The 24,346-nt window shown below is 41.0% G+C and overlaps 1 protein-coding gene across 3 annotated transcripts in view; it reads left to right on the top strand.

Moving 5' to 3' along the window:
* Positions 1 to 17,574: 17,574 nt before the first annotated feature.
* The window catches only part of LOC121451070 (zinc finger protein 431-like), a 34,236-nt gene continuing 27,464 nt past the window's right edge, over positions 17,575 to 24,346 (top strand). Inside the window, exons 1-2 of one of the 3 annotated variants that reach the window (XM_041656555.1) lie at positions 17,658 to 17,707; positions 20,445 to 20,517. In XM_041656555.1, the coding sequence (XP_041512489.1) occupies positions 20,488 to 20,517 (30 nt within the window). In that variant the 5' untranslated portion in view covers positions 17,658 to 17,707; positions 20,445 to 20,487. Of the gene's footprint in view, positions 17,708 to 20,444; positions 20,518 to 24,346 lie in introns of all 3 variants that reach the window. The other 2 variants (XM_041656554.1, XM_041656553.1) reach the window with 2 other exon arrangements.

Below are 24,346 nucleotides of genomic sequence, written 5' to 3'. Positions count from 1 at the left end.
TGTCTTTTTTTTCTACTTTTTCTGGACTAGGTGTTCAACTCTTCCTGTTGTATGTTCACTGGGTTCTGGTGTTATCATGTTGTTTTTCAGATTGTTGGAGGAATTCTTGCATTGGTGCCTACCCATGTCTTCCTTCAAATGCTTGCCAATTGTAGTGAGCCGGACAGGATCGCCATTACAAGATGGCGCCGACATCCTGTCTTGTTGGTTATAAACAACTCCATATTTGGCTATGGCTTTGAGAGCTGCGTGTCCCCGCTTCCCGCATGCGCGGTGGATGAGGATCCTTGAGCCTATCCCCATGCGGTCTGGTGTCAGCTGTTGGTGGCAGCCAATCACAGGGCGACCTGTGTGCCAATTCCCTATTTAAGCAGCTGCCTAAGTGCACACCGGTCCCTTCGCTTCCTGCTGCCTCTCCCCTTAGCTCCCTGCCCCTCCGATCCCTGTTCCTCGTTTCCCCTCCCTCTCGTTCCCTGCTCCCCATCAATCAAGGGCACTCCAGTAAAAGCGTGTTCTGAGTGGAATCCTGATGTGGTGGTCATTCTTTCTTGCCGGTCGAGAAGTCCGCCACAACCAATAGATCTTCTGGTACAGGATCAGGGCCCCTTGCTTGCCAGGGACCTCGCAGACAAAGGACTAGCTTGCTGCCTGCAGGCTTAGTCTCCAGTCTTTTTTTAAAATTATTATTATGGGACCGTCTAGTCACTATCATCTTGATGTATCAAAATTCATTTTTACTAAAGCCACTTCCATGTTTATATTCTTCTAACATAGTCTTTTATGTGCTACTTCTTTTTTCTAATACTGTGAGACATAGGAACATTAACAAATACACTTATGATCTGTTGTGAGAATTTTCTCCCCAGTGGAGGGGTGCTGTGGGAGCTCCTTCCGCTCCTCCAGCCATTAGCTGCTGAGATACCAGACCATTGGGGCATGGTCTCCTTAAAAAGCATCGGCAGCCTTCCTCGCATGCTCTCTTGCTCCCAGCTCCACTTCTGGCTACTGATCGCGCAGAGGGATGTTTTCTGGGACAGTGATCTGTAAGTCTTTCCGCTTTAAATAACCATTCTATTAATCATAATTCCAAACTGGTGTGGGACTGTTTGCGACTTACGCCTCCATCTGACACCCAAACGTTTGGTTTTAGAATCCCCTTCCCACCCCACCCCCCAGCTCAGCTGCCTGCTGCCAGCTCGGCTTGGCATGAGCCCTCCCTCAGCTGTGGCCTGTGCCCTATTGTGGAGCCAGCAGTTCAATATAAATTATCACACAGAGGCTTTTCTTGCTGCAATTCTATATATTTTCTCTTTACACGCTTCAGATTGGCTTCAAATCACGACACAACCTATCATTTACCTCCCTATGTGGATTTAAACTCCATGCCTCCCGGGATCCACAGGCCTTGACGGTCTCTGCCCACCTGGTTTGCTCTTTTCTGCGTCATTTTTAAATCCCCCTTGCAAGCTCAACACTTATGTGGCGAGAATCAGAGCACAAGCAGTTGCTGAAAGATGCAACCCCTTGGGGCGGCTTTGTCATGTGCAGGCATGCGCTGCTTCCCAGTTGTTCTTCTCTACCCCTGGATTCTGGGTTTCTGGTTCCATATATGGGATTGATTTAATTACATTTACTTTGTTGAGCAACTCATATTTCCCAGTTTTTAACAAATACTAAGGTGGATACTGAAACAGGACCCCATATCCATCACCTTTGCAGTGGTTCTAGTCATGACACAGCAACGGTGCCACCTGCTGGATAATAGGTAATATGGCAGTTTTCATTTCCAACACAAATTTTACTGCTTTCTTTACTAATACAATGGATTATATCACGCAAGGTTCATATGACTATGGGGATACCTCAATTTACTGGTTACTAGGTTTCAGTTTTCTTTTCCATATTCTATCATTAAGGAAGAATATGGGACTCCTAAGAACGATACAATCTTTATGGACTAATAATGAACGGCTAGTTGAAAGGATTAAAATTATTGAAAATCAGAGGTTATCTTAACAAGTGGATACTATAATAGGCAAAATTGACTTCATATCCAAGGATACTAGAAAGTTACCTGAAAGGGTTCAGGCTGTTGAATTTGACATTCAGACGTTATCACAAAGTTTTGATAAGGAAACAGAAAGAATGTACCTCCAGGATGGGAATCTATGTGATTTCCAAGAAAAGTTCAATGAGGACATGTTATCTTTGAAGGAAAAAATAAAACCTTTGAGTCACAGGTGCAGAATGGGGACCAAAAAATTGACACCTTAGTGAAATCACTAGAAACACATGCAGGTCAGGAGAGTCAGGCTTTAAGAGAGACAATGATAAAAAAATATTTAAAATGATTGAAGAAATTATCAGAGCTGGTGAACAGAGTAAGAAGGCACAAGGATAGGATACAACATCACCACTAGCTGTCATAACTGGTTTACCCAGGGTTTTAGTGGCATACCCTGTAATTTACTCTGACAAAGAGTCAACTTCTAAAGGCTCAAAGGAAGTCAAAAAAGGTAGATAGACACCAATAGGAATGAATGATCAAAAGAAATTAAGCAAGCTGTCATTAATTATGGCTTGCACTCTGCATTTGTTAAGGAAATGATAAGGACTTGGGCTTCTAATGTCAAAGCTACCCCCTATGATTTCTCTCAGTTAGTGTTTGCAGTATTAGATGATAAACCTTCCTTGATGTTTAGAATTTATTTCAGAGAAGAATCCAAACATATGGAACAGCAAGGAAGAGCAAAAGGTGTGGAGATTTCCCAAGATCAAATTCTTGGTGTAGGAGCATATGCTTATCCACAGGTCGAAGCTCTTTGCGACAAAGAAGTACTGTCCTTATTTCACAAAACAGCCTTGAATGCTTGAAATAGAATACAAGATCCAATGAAAGGGGTTGAATCATATACCAGGGTTAAGCAGGGACAGAGAGAGCCCTTTATTGACTTTTTGCACAGATTAATTATGGCTCTGCAAATAGTAGTAACAGACCCAGAAGCTAGACAAATAATTCTTAAATCTCTGACTTTTGAAAATGCAAACATAGAATGTAAAAAGATAATTGGGCCTTTAAGGTCTAGATCAGCACCTATGGATGAATGGATTCAGCATATGATGAATGTTGAGATGTTTGGCTATAATGATGAATCTTGGATAGGAGAGTTTCCAAAGCAATGAGGGGACATCAAACTGCCAGGCATTTTATGGTAAATTAGGACAAGGGATTGCAGGCAAAGAATTTCTAGGAATATCTCCTCTGGGAACTACAAAAATAGGAGATCTTGGCCTTTAGGTATATTTAGAAGGTGCAGTAAAGGCCAATATTGTGCCAACAACAGACAAGGCAACCCAATACCACCAGGAAAACCCTTGAGGGGCCTCTTGCAGGCCCTCAAGCCAAAAGTGGCCCAGTCATTCCCAGTCTCAGTGGAGAACGTGTCTCACCAAAAAAATTAAAAACTCTAATGTCTGCTATAAAAAGCAATACTGGTCTAAATGATAGGTTACATGTGGAGGATGAGTCAAAAAATCCAGTAGGACAGAGTAAATGCATATTTTGGCAGACTTCTATTAACGATCAAAGACCAAAGCTAAGAGTCTGTATAAATGGCATTTTTATTGAAGACTTATTAGAAACAGGTGTGGATGTAAGTATCATTACTCCAGAATCTTGGCACCCGAATTGGCCTCTTCAAGAGGTAGGTATTCAGTTCTTGGGAATTGGAACCCTATCTCATGTAAAACAAAGCACAAAATGGGTTGAGTGTATAGGGCCTAAAGGGCAAATAGGAAGATTAAGGCCATATATAGCCAATGTTGCAATAAATTTATGGGGCCATGACCTGCTAAAGCAATGGAATACCCAGATTAACATTCCTATAGTTCCAGGAACTCATAATTCTGGGAAAGATATAATGAGGTATTACAGAAAAAGGTCACCAGGCATTCAGGCTGTACAAGAACATACAGCAAATAGCAAACATTTAGAGGTACCAACAGCCCTACCTTTAAAATGGTTAACTGAGAAGCCAATATGGACCAAACAGTGACCTCTAGCTGAAGATAAATTACAGGCATTGGAACAGCTGGTACCAGAGCTACTAGATGCTCAACATATTGTAGAATCAACCAGCCCTTGGAATTCTCCTGTGTTTATTGTAAAAAAAGAAATCTGGTAAATGGAGAATGGTAACAGATCTAAGAGCTGTCAACAAGGTAATTCAACCTATGGGTCCTCTACAATCTGGAATTACTTTGCCTTCTCTATTACCAAAAGGATGGCCTCTTATAGTTATTGATTTGAAAAATTGTTTTTTCACTATACCGTTACAAGAAAAGGATAGAAAAAAATTGCCTTCACAGTGCCTACTTATAACACTTCTCAGTCTACTAGGAGATATCAATGGACTATCCTCCCACAGTGGATGCTCAATAGTCCTACATTGTGCCAATATTTTGTAAGTCAGCCATTGGAAATAATTTATAAACAATTTCCTAAGTCTGTAATTTACCATTATGTGGATGACATTTTGATATCTGATTCATATAAAGATAATTTAGAAATGATGTTCAAAGAGGTAAAAAAAAAAGTCTTGCCTAATTGGGGAATATAAATTGTTCCTGAAAAGAGTCTAAGAGGAGGTTCTGTTAATTACCTAGGTTACAGAATAGGTTTACAGAAAATTAGGACACAAAAGGTACAAATTAGGAGAGACTGGTTATGGACTCTTAATTACTTTCAAAGATTGTTAGGAGACATTTCCAGTCTATGACCAGCTGTTGGGATAACATCTGCTCTAATAGTTCATTTAAATAAAACCTTAGATGGTGATAAAGATTTGAATAGTCCTGGAAATTAACAGATGAAGCAGAAAAGGAACTGACAATGATTGAGGGAAAATTACAGGAGGCACATGTGGATAGGGTGAACCCAAATATTAGTTGCATTCTAGTCATATTGCCTTCCAGAATTTCTCCTACAGAGATTTTAATGCAGAGGGAAGATATTACTTTAGAATGGATATTTATACCACATAAACCAAATAAAAAGTTAAAAACTTATGTGGAAAAGGTCTCTGTATTATTTATAAAAGGTAAACTGAGACTTCATCAACAAGCAGGGATAGACCCAGCAGAAATTATAATGCCTTTTACTACTGATGAAATAAAAAAGTTATTGGAAGACAATGAACTATGACAATAGCTTGTGCTATTTTGGGGGAGAAATTAATAGCAACTATCCCAAAAATGATAGACTTAACCTCATAAAGAGAACTTCTTGGATTCTTCCCTGAATTGTACATGATGCACCAATAACTGGAGCCCATACATTTTGTACTAATGCAAATAAATCAGGGAAAGCAGATTACAACTCAGAAGAATTGAGTAAGGTGGAACAAAGCCCTTATAATTCTGTCCAGAAGGCAGAATTATATGCCATTCTTATGGTGCTAAGGGATTTTAATGAACCTTTTAATATAGTTATGGATTCACAATATGCAGAAAGAGTTATCCTGCATATTGAAACTGCTGAATTTATACAAGATGATATAGAATTGACTTCATTGTTTATCCAGGTGCAAGACATAATAAGGAATAGGCTTTGTCCTATGAACTTAACACACATCTGATCCCATAGGGGTCTGCCTGTGCTGCACACCACACCCCGTGTCTGCACTCTGTGTGTTGGCAACCAATTCGCAAGCTTCGGGCAAGGGAGCTGGAGGTTAAAATACACAGACACACAGAGACAGAGAGACAGAGACACGGGTCATCCTTGAATTCCCCAGGAATGCCCCCTTTATTGTGTTCAGGAGCAGATTATATAGAGATAGCCACACCCCAGCCAAACCCACCAGAAACCACTCTCTTGCCATCAGGAACTCCTGAAGGTCTCATACTCAGAGCAGCTGTAGGCACTCAGATCAGGGGATTACAAGAAATTCAGGATCTGGGGTCTTACTGCTTCCTTCATGCCTCGTCCTCTAGCACAAGGTAATGCTGAAATCAATCAATTATTGATTGGAAGCATGTTGCAGGCCTCAGAATCTCATAAAAAATCACATCAATAGTAAAGGTTTAAAGAAAGAGTTATCTATTACATGGCAACCAGGTAAGGAGACTATAAAGAGGTGTCCTACCTGTTCTTTCTATAATCAAACACCATTGCCTGTAGGGAGAAACCTATACCACACCATAGACACGTTTCAGGTTTTCAATGGGCAACTGCCCTGAGCTCAGAAAAGGCTGATTCAGTAATCACACATTTATTGGATGTTATGGCCATCATGGGTATACTTGCACAAATAAAGACAGACAATAGTCCAGCATATGTATCTAAGAAAATGAAATGCTTTTTTGCTTATTATAATATAAAACACATCACAGGTATACCAAATAATCCTACAGCTCAGGCAGTTATAGAAAGATCAAATCGTACTATAAACAGAAAGGGACGGAAAATACCCCCAGAAATAGATTACATAGTGCTTTATTTACCTTGAATTTTCTTAACGCTAATGAGAAAGAACAACATCAGCGGAGAGGCATTGGATAATGGAAAAAACTTCTGAATTGAATCAACCAGTATATTTCAAGGATGTGTTGATTTCACAATGGAAACCAGGAGATGTACTACATTGGAAAGGGGATTTGCTCTTGTTCCACAGGAGATGAAAAAATATGGATACCATCAAAATTAATAAAGATTCACTTTGAAAAGGAGAAACCTATTGAAACAGAGAAATGACAGCTCATCCACACTGGTGATAACCATACAGGTGGTAAGAAAAGCATTTAGGATGGGGGCAGGGTTCTGCTCTTGTCATTGCAGGAAAATCCTCATCTTCAAAAATTCAAGAAACCCCTGATGTTTGAATGATGACAGGTAGAAAAATAACTACCCAATAAGGATCATCAAGAAAATCAAATACGATTCGTAAGTACAAATGATACAATGTATACATTTATGTATATGTATAGGTATGTATATGTTTATGAATATATAGAGCTGGTTTTAGAGTTGGACAACTGCTCTGTCCTTCTTTAAATCCAAGCATGTTGTTAAAAGAAAAAACCCAGAGATTCTATCTCATGTCTGTAGCGAGCAGCATAGAGCCACACCTGATGGAGATGTATAATCAATTCCTATGGCTAAAGTCTGACTTATTCCTGATCACGCAATGATCATCAGCTGCTTGCATATGCGTGGGCCTATGGGCAGTGCCCACCTGGCAATCCGGGATTGGCAGCCCATGCCTACTTAAGGGCTAGGAGAGGTTTGCCCAGAGAAAGAGAGGGTGGAGAGAGAGGAGAGAGAGAGAGAAAGAGGAGGAGAAGGAGATAGATTGCTGTGAATAAAGTCCTAAAAACTGCTGCAAGAAGAGCTCCGGTGGGCGCGACTTCCTTGCTGGACGAGGTGGGGCATGACACATGTCAAGAGCCATTTGATGTGGGACAGAAAGAAAAAAGAATTTAGAAAACATCTTTGTTGTTCTTCATATCTATTTTTGTCTTTATCATACATTCACTGAATACATATGTCTGTATATGTCTATATAAATAATATTTAAGTTTTCCACAATGAACAATGAATTTTCCTGCAGTAATTTTGAAGTTTCCAGGAAGAAGATGGGGCCCTATAACAACAGCTCTACCTGGTTGATATGATGTCATGATACTGATAGCGCTACTACAAGACCTGTTTGGGGTACCAGCTGCACAAGATGATTCCAACTTGGTTAGCTGAAATGGTGCACATCTTTTACAACATTCTGGCCAGACCTCCACAAAATACTCAGAGACTATTTGCAATCTTACCAGACATTAATCTTGAAATTTAACCATCATTTTACTTTCACAGGATCCCCCAGAAAGAACGTCACCTCCATGACAGCTGGAAGTAATTCTAGAGGACAACATTCCCTCTCCCAGTAATGTTTGTCCTTGGGTTTAGGGACATTATTTAGGGGTTGATTATAATTAGTATACGATTGAGGGTTGGGGGAGGAATTTTATAAGCTCAGGGATATTTTTGAAAAAGAAAGGGAAGGGCTGGAGAGATGGCTCAGAGGTTAAGAGCATTGCCTGCTCTTCCAAAGGTCCTGAGTTCAATTCCTGGCAACCACATGGTGGCTCACAACCATCTGTAATGAGGTCTGGTGCCCTCTTCTGGCCTGCAGTCATACACACAGACAGAATATTGTGTACATAATAAATAAATATTTTAAAAAAAGAAAAAGAAAGGGAAAATTGGAATGATGGGATAATAGGATAATAGGTTGGTATTTGTGAGCTATTGTTTATAGATAATTTTTACATTGGCATAGATTTTTATATGGGTACAAAATTATTGTATGCATTCATGCATTCTTCTACCTGTTTAAAACATTTTTATGTATTTATTTATATATATTGTATTGATATATATATATATATATATTTACCATATTGCAGTGTACATTTCTACCTCTGATTAAGATACTTATATATTGTTTATGTATTTGCCAGAAGCAAAAAAGAAGGCAATTCCGGTTCAGTGACACCCTTTGTGGTCCCTGGACCACATGTTAATCTTTGGGGTCATGATATCCTTACACAGATGAATGTTATAATGTGCAGCCCCAATGAGGTAGTTACTAAACAGATGCTTAAACAGGGATTTCTCCCAGGAAGGGGACTGGGCAAACACTCCCAGGCTATTAAGGAACCCATTTCTGTGCCACAGAAATTAGATAAAGTGGGACTGGGAGCTCCATCTCCTTTGCCTTTTTCCTAATGGTCATTGATATTCCTGCACCCCATGCAGATAAGATCACCTGGAAAATGAGTGATCCTGTCTGGGTTGATCAATGGCCTCTAACCAGAGAAAAAACAATGGCACCAATGGAGTTAGTGCAGGAACAGCTTGCTGCAGGACAAATAGAGCCCACTAATTCCCCATGAAATTCACCCATTTTTGTTAATAAGAAAAAATCTGGCAAATGGGGGCTGCTACAGGATTTAAGAGCAATAAATAAAGCTGTGTTTCCCATGGGAGCCCTTCAACCAAGCCTCCCATTTTAAAATTGTCATAGACCTTAAGGACTGCTCTTTTACCATCCTTCTGCATCCTGAGGATAAACCTCACTTAGCATTCAGTGTCCCTCAGATTAATTCCCAGGGACCTATGTCCCGTTATCAATGGAGGACATTGCTACAAGGCATGTCAGATAGTCCTACCTTAAATCAAAAGTTTGTAGCACATGCCATTGACCCAATAAGAACCAAGTGGCCTTCTGTTTATATTCTTCATTACATGGATGATATTCTTTTAGCTGCCGCTTGTCAAGACCAACTTTTTGATTGTCTTCAAGACTTGACCGATAGCCTACCGCAAAAAGGCCTTCAGATAGCACCTGATAAGGTCCAGATTGCTGGTCCCTTTACCTATCTGGGAAATGAGTGTAGTAATATGAGCTGCGGGGCTGCATCCCCAGCACCCTGGCAGCCCGGCTAGCTCAGTCGGTAGAGCATGAGACTCTTAATCTCAGGGTCGTGGGTTCGAGCCCCACGTTGGGCGCCAACTGAAGGCGTAAGTCATAAACAATACCACACCAGTTTGGAATTATGATCAATAGGGTGGTATTTATTTAAAGGGGTAAAAACTTACAGATCACCGTCAGCCCTCTGCGCAACCAGGAAGGGAGTCTAGTCGCCGGCGGAGCAGGAAGTGAAGAGAGAGAGGAGAGGGAAGTGGCCGCTTTCTTAAAGGGAGAGAGACCACACCCCAATGGGCTGGTATCTCAGCGGTGATAGGCTGGAGGAGTGGGAGGACCTCCCGTAACATATGAGCTTTTTCAACTGTGTGTCTTGACACCATGAATTCAATTACGCACCTCCCACTTGAGTACTTTAAATGATTTTCAAAAGCTGTTGGGAGATGTTCAGTGGCTCAGACCATACCTAAGACTTACCACTCGTGAATTACTTCCCCTCAACGATGTCCTAAAGGGGGACTCAGACCCTTTGTCCCCCAGGAAGCTCACCCCTGAAGCTCAGACTTCTCTTACCTTAATTAACAAGGCCATTCAAAGCCAAACTGTTTTTTAGGTCTACTATTCTCAGCCCTTGCCGTTTGTTATTTGTGCCACACCCCATGCCCCTACAAGTGTTTTTTTTTGTTTGTTTGTTTGGTTGGTATTTCTTTTTGGCAGCATGCATCCTTAAAAACATAAAAAGAGGCCACCCATTGCTTTGGGTCCATTTGCCTACTTCTCCTCCAAATGTGTTAGCCACCTATCCATCCCTAGTTGCTCAGATGATCATAAAAGGAAGGGAAATGAGTCGCCAATACTTTGGAAAAGACCCTAATTTTCTGGTTATACCTTATACACAGAACCAGCTTAATTGGCTGCTCCAAACTAATGACAATTGGCCTGTCACTTGCTCCTCCTTCCTTGGCACAATTGACAATCACTACCCCAGTGACCCTCTGTTACAATTTGCTACGATACATTCTTTTGCGTTTCCAAAAGTAACAGCTTTGCAGCCCATAAAAGGGGCCCCTTCAGTGTTTACTGATGACTCTGCCAATGGAACGGCTGCCTATGTGGTAGATGGGATTGCCACCCCTCACCCCTCGCCTTATACATCAGCACAACTTGTTGAGCTCTTGCAGTTGTTAAGATTTTCCAGGCATTTTGTTCCCAGTCGTTTAATTTGTATATTGATAGTGCTTATGTTGTCCATTCTGTTCCAATTTTGGAAACAGTTCCTTTAATAAAGCCCACTACCAATGCATCTCCCCTGTTTTCCCAATTGCATTCCCTGATTATTGCAAGGTCACGCCCTTTTTTTTATCGGCCACCTCTGGGCTCACTTAGACTTGCCTGGTCCCTTATCTGCAGCTAATGCCCTGGCTGATGCAGCTACTCAGCTAGTTTTTCCTGTTCTCCTAGGTTCTGTCACCCAGGCAGCTCAGGCCCATTCGCTTCATCATCTTAATGTTTATACCCTCTACCTAATGTTTAAAATTACCAAAGATCAAGCTCGAGAAATTGTTAAAAATTGTCCTGACTGCTCAATTTCCCTTTCAGTACCACATATAGGGGGTTAATCCACGGGAACTAGTCCCCAATGAGGTTTGGCAAATGGATGTCACCCATTTAAATGAATTTGGCAAACTCAAATACATACATGTCACACTGACACCTTTAGTGGCTTTATATTTGCCTCACTCCAGGCAGGGGAAGACTCAAAAAATGTTATTGTTCACACCCTGCAATGTTTTTCTGTCTTGGGCAAGCCTAAGGTAATCAAAACTGACAATGGTCCAGGATATACTGGAAAAAACTTCCAGTCATTTTGTCAACGCCTTCAAATAAAGCACACTACTGGTATACCTTATAATCCTCAGGGTCAAGGAATTGTTGAACATGCCCACCAGACCTTAAAGTCTATGCTCCATAAATTAAGGAGAGGGGACCTCTACGACCCACGGAATCTTTTACATCATGCTCTTTTTGTCCTTACTTTTCTTACTTTGGACAAAAATGAAAAATCTGCAGCAGATCATCTGTGGCACCCTGAGACACAAAAATATCAGGCCATGGTAAAGTGACGTGATCCTTTAACAGTTCAATGGAAAGGACCCGACCCAGTCCTAGGATCTGCATGTGTCTATGATCAGACAGAGGAGGCCCTCGTTGACTCCCCAAAAAGGCTAATAAGGCAAGTTAATATAACATCTTAGTCCAGAAATGGAGAAAAACCTCCCCCTGAGACAAGTTTCTCTTCTTTTCTCTCTATAGATAATTGTCAAGATGCATTTCTTGCTCCTAATAGCTGGGATCCTGCTTACCCCACCCCAGAGCTCCACTTCTGCCTCCAACCCCCACCAGCTGCTTAATTAATTATACCTAAATGGTAATCAATGAATGAGGTGACATTGTTTGGAGTGCCCCCCAGGTTTCGCATGAGGACTGGTGGCCTATCTTATATCCCGATCTCTGCAAACTAGACATGGAAGCCGGAGTCCCCTGGGGAATAGAACATGTTTTTGATCAAAGTGCAGCTCCAGAGATAGACACGCCTTCCTCTGGTCAAGCTCTGGGGGGAGGGTCATCTGGAGCCATAGAATTAGGGATACTTGTCCTAAGAACAGGCAAGCCCAGGTGCTCCAACCAAATTGCTAGATCTGTCCTTATGGCTTACTCTATGTATGTATGCCCAGGATACCATAGAGATTGTTCATTACTTCACCAGTGCGGAGGGAAGAGTGATTTTTACTGTCGATCCTGGGGATGTGAGACTACTGGTGATACTTGCTGGAAGCCATCCTCCTCCTGGGATTACATCACTCTTCAGGCAAATTACTTGCACCCCTCCACACAACTCTCCACCCTGGATGCATGCAAAGCTGCCAACCCTAAGACCAAGGAATGGTGCCATCCTCTTAAGATTCAATTTACCTCTAAAAGAAAGCAGGCCACCTCCTGCTTGTCTGGGTACACCTGGGGCTTAAGGCTCTACAAGGAGAAAGATGATGATGGAATCTTCTTTACAATTAAATTATCCAAACAGGTCCCAAGGTCCACATCTCCCACCCATGCTTGGTCCTTCTGAAGAATGATGGCCATTGTTTAATGAACAACAGCCATCGCCTAACAACCTTGGGACAACTCCATCACCCCAGAATCACTCTGATTACTCTGTATCTCCTGTTTTACCTCTTTATGACCCCGGCACTTATAATTTTGTTTTAAAAATAATTAATCAAACCTTTTTAGCGTTAATGCAACTAATCTTACCCTAACAAATTCCTGTTGGCTATGTTATCATTCCACCCCACCTTTTTATGAAGGTGTAGCCACCTATGGAAACTATAGCTACTCTAACGACCCCAAAAAATGCAGATGGAGCCAAGCCCCTACAAGTAAAATTACCCTGACTCAGGTTGTTGGCTCAGGATCATGTATAGGAAATAACATACCCTCCTCTCACAAGCATCTTTGTTACCAGACTGCCCCAGCCAACAGTACTTTCCTTTATTTACTTCCTGATATAGAGATCTGGTGGGCCTGTAAAAATGGGCTGACACCCTGTATCTATGTACCCCACCTTAAACAACCTAATAGTTTTTGCATTCTTATTTAGATTGTTCCAAGATTAATCTATTATGCCTCAGAACAATTTTCTCAGACTTGGGATCCTGACAATAGCTATTCCTTGACCAGAGTTAGGCGAGAGCCTGTGACTGCAGTAACCCTGGCTGTTCTTTTGGGCCTCGGTGCTGCTGGTGCAGGTATATCCTCCTTAATTCTCTCCAACAAGCACTACTCTGAACTATGCCTCACTATTGACGAGGATATCCAAAACCTAGAAAGAGGCATCTCTAATTTAGAAAAATCACCTGTTTCCTTGTCTGAAGTAGTGTTGCAGAATCGATGAGGACTAGATCTCCTACTTCTCCAGCAGGGAGGCCTTTGCACTGCCCTAAAATGGCTAAGGTCAGAGAGGGATTAGAGCATAGAAGAAAGCAGAGAGAGCAAGAGGAAGGGTGGCTCAAAAACTGGTTCTCCACCTCCCCCTGGGTCACCACTCTCTTACCTTAGGATTTTTATTTTTGATGGCTTTTGGACCGTGGGCCCTTAATAGGCTCACTAAATTTTTCCCCACCAATTAAACATGGGAGGATCGGGCCTCTGTTTCCCCACACCCACGGGTTAATGCCTGCTCATCTACCAGATGACCTTTAACTCGCCTCATTCAAATACTTAAAAAGAGCAGACGTGCAGGAAGCAAAGACCTGTATTTTGAGATCAGCATTTTGTTTACAGCAATCTTAAGCTCACACATCAAGAAAAATATTTACCTCTATCCCCTGTGCAGGGTCTAGAAAGTCAACCTGGCATCTTATATCCTAGCAGAGACCTGCAGGCACCAGGCTCCCAATTAGCATTTTCCTTTATTAGTCAACAATCACAAACCTTCAGTATTTACTTATCAGCTAGGGCTGTCTCTGGACCTGAATTCCAGCAGACCAGAGTTTCCTGACACCTTTCCCTCCCCTCTGACACCCTTCCCTTCCCTCCCTTTGCCCATTTGCTATATAACAGCTTCTGAGGAAATAATAAATGGGACAGCTTGATCAGAAATCCTGTCTTGCCGTCATTTCTCACATCTCTTGTCCCTTCATTACTCTCCCCTAGGTTTATCAGGGACACCAGTTCGCATCCCGCTGGTCAGGATATGTATTGATATATATATTTACCATATTGCAATGTATACTTGTACATTGTTTACATTTAGAGGTCATTGTCCTCATTTATTGCACAGTTGCTTATTGTCTTAGTCTTTAAGTTAGATAGGTATTGAGAATTATATAGATCACTAGTCATCTATGTTTGTCATTTATAATTAGACTAATCAGGTTCTTTAGATACATAGAGATTATATTCAGTATAGATAGATAATCTTCAATCTCTTCAAAGAGCTGTAGAAAATGGCCTTTAATATAACTCAGAGTTCCATGGTAGTGAGACACAATTGCTCCTGGCAACACCGATCTATTCCCGAAAGAATGTTGAGCACCAGAGACACTCCACCTGGAGCCTTTCTTCTTGGCAGAACTGGCCATTGGGCAAAGAAATGCCCATACTTCAACCACTGACAGAGATACAGAGTATCCGTAAATGGATAAAACAGGACTGTCATATCCTGCCAAGACAGGGTAAGAAGTTTTGAAAAGTTTTTTGCCTTTGAAAATAGTATTCAGTTACGTTAAGGCCTTAGCCAAAGTTGGTTGCTTCAACGCTGCAAATGTGACTTTGGGTGATTGCCCAGGTAGCCAGTTGTCTCTGTGATTTGTTGCATGTTTTGGAAGTTGTTTAATTGCACTTCCCTAATATACTCAGGTAACATTATTTCCCTTTTCAGCAGCGGCAGCTCTCCTTGTGCTCTCTTGCTTCCGGCTCCGCTTCCGGCTACTAGACTCCTTTCCTGATCATGCAGAGGGCTGTTGTCTGCGACAGTGATCTGTAAGTTTTTTTCCTTTAAATAAATAACCATTCTATTTAATCATAATTCCAAACTGGTGTGGGATTGTTTGTGACTTACGCCTTCAGAGGGGAACAAAGCAATGTCTTTCCCACCCACAGAAGTTCCAATGACATTGCAAACAAAAAGTTCACCCTGGAGAACCAATAAGTTTATTGAGTTCATTTACTGAACATGGTTAAGGAGATACAGAAGTTTAGATACTGTGATGGTTTGAATAGAGGTAGCCTGATGTGGAATTTCTGTCTGTATCCTATGGATATGTTTTATTGCCATTGGTTAATAAATAAGCTATTTGGTCTGTGGAATGGCAGAATATGGTTAGGTGGAAAAATTAAACTGAATGCAGGAAGAAAGAAGGCAGAGTCCAGCAGAAGCCATGTAGCACCTCAAGAAGCAAGATGTGAGGACACAAACCACGAGCCTCATCGTAAAATACAAAATAATAAAAATGGGCTAATATAAGATATAAGAACTAGCTAGAGTATATGCCTGAGCCATGGCCAAACAGTGTTGTAATTAATATAGTTTTTGTGATTATTCAGGTCTGGGTGACTGGGAAAGCAAAGGCAGTCTCCATTCACAGGAGCCCCATAGTCCCATAAGGAGTGGAAGTATTAGGAGGAGTGGCTTTGTTGGAGTAGGTGTGGCCTTATTGAGGAAGAGTGTCTCAGTCATTTTCTTCTGCCTTCTGATCTGAATATAGACCTCTCAACTTTTTCTCTAGCACCATGATGTCTGCCTGCAAATCACCATGCTTCCCACTGTAACTACAATGGAACAAGCCCTCTTAAACTGCATGCGAGACCCAGTGAAATGTTCTCCATAGTCATAGTTTCTTTTCACAATAATAGAAACTCTAAGACAGATACTCAAAAGCAGCCACACAGTAACGTCTTCACATAACTGCAGTGGTTTGCACATTATTGCATATGTGGAGTTCACCTTCTTTCTTCTTTTCCAAAGCCCATGTACTCTTTATTACATTACATTTCACAGTGTACATAGAAGGTAAGCCTGATAGCACTCCAGGTAAATTCATATTTTAAAAAACAGCTTTCTCATAGGTCCATATGCAGAATCCACCTCCACACAAGTCTTTTCCAGGCTTCTCCCAAAAACCACTAGTTCACACGCATGTAAGGCTGAATTGTATATAGTTGTCAGGGAAGGAGGCTGTATACTCAGAAGGAGGGGATACCCCCTTCTGTGATGGAATATCAACAGTCACCAAACCTGGTGGTGGTCATCCTTTTTAAGCAGGTACAGCTGATCATAGTAAGGTGACAATTGTTTGTCTTAAGACAGTGCTGAGCAACAACAATTAAGTAAAAAAAGTTGAATAAAAGCTGTAAAAAACATAATGTAATAAATTAATATTTCCTAGGTACAATCTGTTAAACAGTTTTTAACCAGAAAACACAAGGAAGCCTTTATATAAAACATGGCATTGCTGCTGTAACTATGCTTTTGGTTTTTAATAGGTGTATGTAGTCAATACAAAGAAACAGCAAACACATAACAAAACATCATCAAATTGATGTGTACAGCATCCAGGACAACACTACTAAGAAATCTTTCTTAAAACTCTGATGCCCCAGCTTACTACAGAGAGATCTATACAGTCTCTCTCCCCTCTCCATGGATGAGCATCCCATTCGCTGTTTTTACCACAGATGTGTGACCAATAACAACATACATAAAACGTAAGCAAACATTTAAATCCTAGCACCATAATTTCTAACAGCCTGGTTAGCATACTACTCATCTTTGGGGTATTTTACAGTCAGCCCTCCTATAGCTAAATTCTGCTTTGTGTGACTTTCTATCTCCTAGGCATTGGTAAATCCTTTATACTACCAATTTTGTTTTTCTACAGCACAGCTTAGTAATGGAGTGTTACCCAGTACGTGAGATGCCATTTATAACCTTCACAAAGATGACTCCAATTGGATCTTACACTTAATTGTCAAATGGGAAGTGCACAACTTCTAAAAGATACTTGAGAAACTAGACCTCTCCGAGTTTGGCAACCTGCGTAGGTCTTGGGAGGTTTCTCTAAGGCCCTGATGTATAGAGCGAAAATAGAGCTAGCTCCTTCCCAAAAACCATAACTATGCTTGGGACAACTGGTAAAGGTCTGGGGACAGGGCCATTGGGAGGGGTTTGTTTCTTCAGCTCCTGAGAACCCAACTCTTTCCACACATGTGGCTATGGTTATCAGTCTTTCACACCACTGTTAACTTTGTTTATAATGTTCTTGAACAACCCTGTGCTCCTCTTGTACAACAATGTCTGATTAGCCTTCTGAAAATGTACACTTCCTTTTAAAATTGAATCAGTCCATCGGTTTACATTAACAAGAGCCTTGCTAAGTCATTTGGCACAGATTTCCAGCCAATCTGGGACAGATCTGTGCTTTGGTAGGAAGCCAGGGCTGTGAACCACGGTCCTGTCACTCAGATCTCACTAGCCAATCAGAACCTCGAGTGGACCCGCCTGTCAGATAGGGTTCTTCCGGGGCCAGGCTTCTGCTCTGTGCCTCTGCTGAGGAAGTCGGACGTCGTCCTCGTTCTGCTGTGGAGAGACCGTGGACTCACCTGGCAACCGCGCCATGGTAAACAAGAGACTGCGATCCCCAGACGGGAAGGAGTGGCCGGCCATGGTGAGCGAGGGGCTGTGGTGCCCAGACTGAGCCTGGGGAAACGGTGTGGTGGGGCCTCCCCAGCCTGAGTTTAATCAGCGGGCAGACACAGAGTTTCGCGTGTTACTGCATGTCCTTTCTGTCCCTGCCTGGTAATCCTTGCAACTCCCTGGGCTAGGGCGGCAGCCTCTGAGTAACTTCACTCCGTGGGCTGCGTCTGGCAGATCACTGGGAGTGTGGCTGCGCTTAGAAATATCCTTGTTTTGGACGCCGCTGTGAAATGCCGGCACCTGTGATCCTTGAATTGTCACTATCGAGGGCAGATTTGCCAAATTCGGAGAGCCCTAGTCGCCCTAGTATCTTCCAGATGTTCCCATTTTTAGCATTTACGTTTAGGATCTGGATGGAGTTGATTCTGTAGAGCTTGTAAAACGGTATCTCCTGTTGAGGATAGCTCTCCGCTGCTAAACCGTGATGTAGAAGGGTAGAATTGGTGATAATAGAATTGATGGTGTAAGATATACCAATAGAATACTTTAAGTCACACAAAGTAGAATTTAGGTAGGACACAGTTGCCTGCCAAAGGCTCCAAAGATAAGTAGTTTGCTAATCACGAGCCTGCTAGAGATTAGTCTAATAAAATGCAAGTGTCTGTTTACCAGGATTAACTGGCCATTAAACTATATTCCCATAACAAAGGAGACAACCCTAATTTACAACCAGCCAAAAGCCCACCTCCCATCAAAGAATGGCCTCTAAGGTGCTGCTCAAGGGGCTGTTACAGAGTCACAACATTAGGTCCTGATGTGCCATAAAGGTATATTAATTCTAGAACAGCTGCATCTCGTCTCAGAAAAGTGGTTTTGAGCCAAGATATCCTATGTAGACTGAGGTGGACTTGAACCCTACCTGTAGACTAACCACCCTAAATTCTTGGATTACAGCTCTGCAGCACCACAGTTCTAAAATTACCAGTTTGTGTTACACAAACTGTGTAGGGAAATAAGATTAGGCAATAGCTAGATCAATGACTGAAGTGCACTGCACATGTTCCCATCATAAAGAAGGACTTGATGGGACATGTGAGTGACTTACTGTGTAATTAACCAGTGTGTATGAATTCCTTTCATGTAAATGAAGACAGACAGAATTAATGAGTTTGTGTAGTTTAGGGAGGATAGCTTGAGCTACTAAGTATTCAGTTTCCAGTTGGGGAACTCTTCCATGCAGATGTATGCAATCCTGATTGACTCAGTTAAGTCAGCTTAGAGGTTTAAAGCGCAGACCATTGGCTGTAAATCTTTATCAGCTTAAAACACACTCAGCAACTAAGACTTTACAGGGGACAAAGTCATACAATGTCTTATTAATGGTATTCTCGGTACCAGGGAAGCACTTACTTTGTTTCAAAGTCAGGATAGCTGTGTGCTCTTCCAATTATTTTTAATCATTTTAAAAAGTCAATTATTGGTATTATTTTTTAAGTTTCATTTTCTTTAAATACATCACTGCTCTAATCTCTATTTGTTTCTATTTTCCAATGTTTCCCAGTCATTAAGAATTTCATTCCATTTTTTTCTTAAGTGCTCTTTATTTATTTAATCAGTTTAGAATGGGGTATCAAATGACCCTATCACAAAAGTGGCCTAAGACCATCAGAAAAGACAGATATTTATATTACAGTTCATAACAGCAGCAAAATTATAGTTATGAAGTAGCCATAAAAATAATTTTATAGTTGGTGGCTCACCACCACAACAGGAACTATTTTACAGAGTCACAGCCTTAGAAAGTTTGAGAATTACGAGTTTAGATGAATGTCACCTGTAGCTCAGGCTTGCCTCTCCCTATGTAACTGAGAATTGCTTAGAACACCTAATACTGCCTCTGCTGCCTAGGGCTGGGAAGACTGTCCTGCAAGTCCTTTCAGGCTGGGTCTTGACTAGTCAGTGAAAAGGAAAATTAGACCAGTGAATTAGTGTCCTCCAACTTCTTTGGATTTTTATTGTGAATTTACAAATGAAGCAGGACCTGTGTAAGAATTGAGTTAACTGACCAACTGTAAAGCAGGTATTGTCACAGCACAGAAAGGGATTGGCAAGAAGGTGAAAGCTTTCCTGCTTTGACAGTAATTGACATTAGCAATGAGTAGTAAGGTGATAAATATTAGGTGATCAAAAACTGTCCTGACTGGCCACATCTTGTGTTCACAGACGAGGCAGTTAAGAATCCAGATAAAGGCCGGGCGCTGGTGGCGCACGCCTTTAATCCCAGCACTCGAGAGGCAAGCAGATCTCTGTGAGTTCAAGGCCAGCCTGGTCTACAGAGCTAGTTCCAGGGCAGGCTCCAAAGCCACAGAGAAACCCTGTCTCGAAAAAAACAAACAAACAAAAAAAAAAAAAAAAAAACCAAGAATCCAGATAAAGAACTGAACTTTAATGAAACCAAATTACTGTAGTTACACTAGTTCTTCCAAAATAGAAGAACTGAATAAAATTGTGTGGCCCTGCCTAACATGAATGTGTTTTCCAAGTTTAAGATGTGCAGCCTGGGAGAAAAGACATGAGTAGTACTTGGTGTGCTCTAATGCCTATTCACTGTTTTTGGAGCACATGGCCATAAAGCTTGTTTCAACTTTTTAATATAACATTTGGGAATTTTGATTACATCATTTTCACTGTCTCTTTCCTGTGTCTAAGTCCTCCCTTATGCTCTTCATTATTTTCTAATCTGTGACCTCCTTTTGCTTTCACTACAGTAACTGTTTGAATGTGACCTGTGTTTGACTACACTGGACATTGATGGAGTGTGCACAATGGACCCTGTGCCTTGTAAGAGCAACAGAACGTGCTCTGGGAAAATGGAAGATTCTACTAAACTACAATTTCCCAGACTAGGGCCCTATCTGACCCTAGGGTGGAAGGAGAGAACTAGGAAGGCCTCGGCTGTCTGAGTCATTTAATATCAGCTTACCCAATAGGGTAACTGCTAATTTTGGGGGGCCCAACTAGGTGGTTCTAGCTTATGAGGGACCCTGAGAAGGTTTAGCAGTAAGGAGTACCTATGAGAAGTAGCTTATAGGTTCTTTCTAGAATTCTCCTCTGGTTCTGCTATAGGAAGCTGTAAAGACCACAAGCTATGCCGTGGTGAGTGTACAGGCCACTGTCCCCAGTCTAGGATGAACAGGTTGAATGAACTATCAGAGCTGCTGGAACTGGGATGGACCATGAACCATACTGGTTCTGTTGGTCTCTGTGTTGACCTGGTCAGTGTCCCTTGGCCTCTGTGACTCACTGAGTGTGGATTCCCTGGGGAGGGAAAGGCTCCACCACCCTGCTATTGGAGGCTAGGATGCTTGTAATATCACTGTCAAGTATACACACACAGGCATTACTTTTGGTGTACAGTGAAAAGACAGATTGGAAAGCTGAAGGCCTGGTTTCTAGAAATTCTGAATGTTGCATTCCATGTGCAGGTTTGTCTTATAAATGTTACAGAGAGTTTAGAAAATGGTAGAAAGGAGATAATGGGCATCATTCTTCAGCAATACATGTTTAGAATGCTGTTAACTGTCTGCTACTGTCAGCCACCATGGTGTGGATTAGTGAAGTCCAGTTCAAGGGGATAAAAGGAATTTCTGGGCTGCAGAGGTATCTCAGGTTTGCATGGTGTTGGGCAGATGCCACATCTTGTGCCATAATCCATACGACAGACATTAAATTATTCTTCTACGTTACATTTTGATTGACCTTCACTAGGGCTCAGTTTGCCTGAAACCACAAAGGAACAGGAGGGACTATAGAGCCATAGTAAGTTCTAGAAGAGATCACCTTTGTTTGCAAAGGGAATTCTAGAGCATGGAGCCTTTCTGGAAGAACTATCAGTAGCTAGAGAGTCAGAAGCGTAACACTTTGAGTTAATTTTGTGGGAGTTGTAAAGTTTGTATTTATTAAATTTCTGTACACATAAAATCATAGTTAGCTAGGTAGCATTGATTAAAATCACAGTTTTTCTGGCTGAGTCTCCTTTGGTATTTAGATAAAAGTTTACTATATTTACCTGATTTTGTTTTCGACTTTTTCTATCTTCTTTTTTCTTTCACAAATATTGTATGCATTCTTGATTATTGTGGTAAATATAGAAGTTACATTATGTCAGTATGTGTACTTTTTTTTTATAATCCCATATAGCATTCTGAAAGTTTTTCAGCTTTGCATGTGACTCTGAAATTACCTTTTCTGTTATAAATTTTGGGTCATTGTCTTTGGATTGTATTCAGTTTGTGGTGCAAATTGACCGTATACAACATCTTAACATTGATGCATTGTGTTTCCAAGGATGATTTATTTACTGTATTTATTTCACTTGTTGTTAATCTGTAAAAGACTTTTAGACTCTTAGATAAAATATTATGAAGCTTGGTAGATGGTTCAGCACATGTTCTTCTTCGGGATGACCTGAGTTCCTATCTTAACACCCAAGTCAGGAGGCTCATAACAGCATACTACTCAAAGTCCAGGGGATCTGGTGTTTCTGGTTTTAAAGAAACATACAATGTATGTTTCTTTAAAAATATGTTATCTTGCCTCTGGTTTAGCAAAGTTTTCCTATCTTCACTCTGATGCAGACTTACATCTAAATATCTAATCATCAATTAGGAAAGTGATTCTAACTTTTATGAACATAGTTAGTATAACAAAAGTTGTATCTTATTATGTTGCCAGTCATCACAAAAGTTCACACTCTAAATTGGGTGTGTTCCTAAGCCTAGTTCCCCAAGGCTGCTCAACTGTGTCACGTATCTTAGCTAAAGTTCAGACTCTAACAAAAGTCTCTGATTCAGGGACATGATACTGGGGGGAGATGCTTTAGTCACTGGGCCAATCTAGATGATGATGTCTCTCCAGATGTGCAGAGCAGAGCATTGCTCTTGATATCTGCTTATTTACTTTGGACATCATGGGGATCTTGGGCTATATCTAGTGATACCACTTGGTTCTGGTTGTCAGGTATAGCCTTGGGTGTTGTAGGGTTCCTGATTAAACTACTTTTACATATCTAAAAGGCTCTAAAAAAAAACTATGCTCTTTCTTTTCCCTGGTCCTTGAGGCATAAATAGTGCTGATGGGGACCACACGCAAGAATCATCAACTCTTTCACAGCAATTCGCAAATTCGGACCACAGCAGGAAAAGGAGAAAGCATATACTACATATTCCAACTACTAATAGAAAAATAAATGCAAGAAAATGAATTTCAGGGACTAAAACATACAGCTATTAAGCAAAATGGCCAAAACTATGTAGGTCACAGGATATTGTTGTGATTCCTCTAGCATAGATGTATTTTCCCAAATTTATATTTCTCCAGGTTTAGTATGCACCAAGTTGAAAACACATTTAGAAATTAAATGTAATCATTTTCAAAGGAAAATGTTGTAAAGGAGAGTATAGCAGGGTTGGAGCTCTAGGACTCTGAGCTAAGGCAACCATAGTACAGCTTCATCCTAACTTGATCAGTGTCAAGTAAGAGCATGGGGGTCATGGCTGTGGGGCAGGTAGTGTTTCTTTTATTAATGAAAAGAGCATCTAGGAGTCCAGTAAGCTTCATAATTAGATTCCAATGTTGTTTCTCAGGGGTTATTTTGTATGTTAATAAGAAAAAACAAACTATGAATGTAAAGCATTTGGAAGTTTATTGAGTCTCCAGAGGCGTCCACCTCTGGTCTATGACCAATGTATATAGATCCCCTCTTTTGGCAAAAATGGCAATGGCATTATGGGGCAGAACTAAGAATATGGTATACAATAAATGTAGCCTGAGGTGTCATCATGGGGATGAAACATTTCCTGAAGAAGTTTCTTCAATCATGGTTTACACAAATGTGTCTGATGGAATCATACACCTGGTTTGTTCCTTCTGTGGTGATAGTAGTCTCTGGAGTTTATTGTCATAGTTTCTTCTAAAATGAAGTTTATTAAACAAGGCCAAAATAATTACAAGGAATTTATATGCCCAAAAAGCACTTTGGGAACCAGTGTAAGTTCAGGCTGGAATTTTAACAGACTAGGAACTAGTGTTCCATATTCTGGAAGGAGCCAATATGTGATGTTCCTGGCATGTATATCCATAGGAATTGGGAAGTCTATTGTTTTCTTATTGTGGAGTGTATGCACGATATTATAGCTACAAAAATTCTTTCTCATTGAATGGTTCCAGTGTACCATTGATAATTAGTGGAATCCATTGTTCTTATGGTTTCATAATTTTCCTTAAAAATACATCAGTAAATGTAGTTGTCAAGTTGTAAATCTTCTGAGGATGGTGTATGAAAAATACCAGTGGATTAGTTAGGTTACTCCATTGTCTCTTCTACCACTTAAATTTGTTTTTTGGCAGTGTACTAAACCTTGTATAGTGCTGGTCCAGTTGAACCTGGAGCCATTGATGGATGACATGGCACTTTGAAGAGAGTTTGTCCCATATGCAAGAGGTGACATTAGTCAGTACATTAGTCCTGTTTGCATAAGTTCGTACACATCCTAGAGAGTCTTTTATGGGGGTTGAGACCTTTTACATTAAAAATTGGTGGTGGTATATAGGTTATATATGTGCAAAACATGGCTGACTATGTGTGCTAAGGTATAATCTGAGTTCCAGA

The sequence above is a fragment of the Microtus oregoni genome, unplaced genomic scaffold, assembly GCF_018167655.1.
Source record: "Microtus oregoni isolate MIOR12 unplaced genomic scaffold, Mior012 000007F_ref0000211, whole genome shotgun sequence".
In the NCBI taxonomy this organism is placed as follows: domain Eukaryota; kingdom Metazoa; phylum Chordata; class Mammalia; order Rodentia; family Cricetidae; genus Microtus; species Microtus oregoni.
Note: the sequence above shows the minus strand (reverse complement) of the source record. Positions and strands in the feature narration are given on the sequence as shown.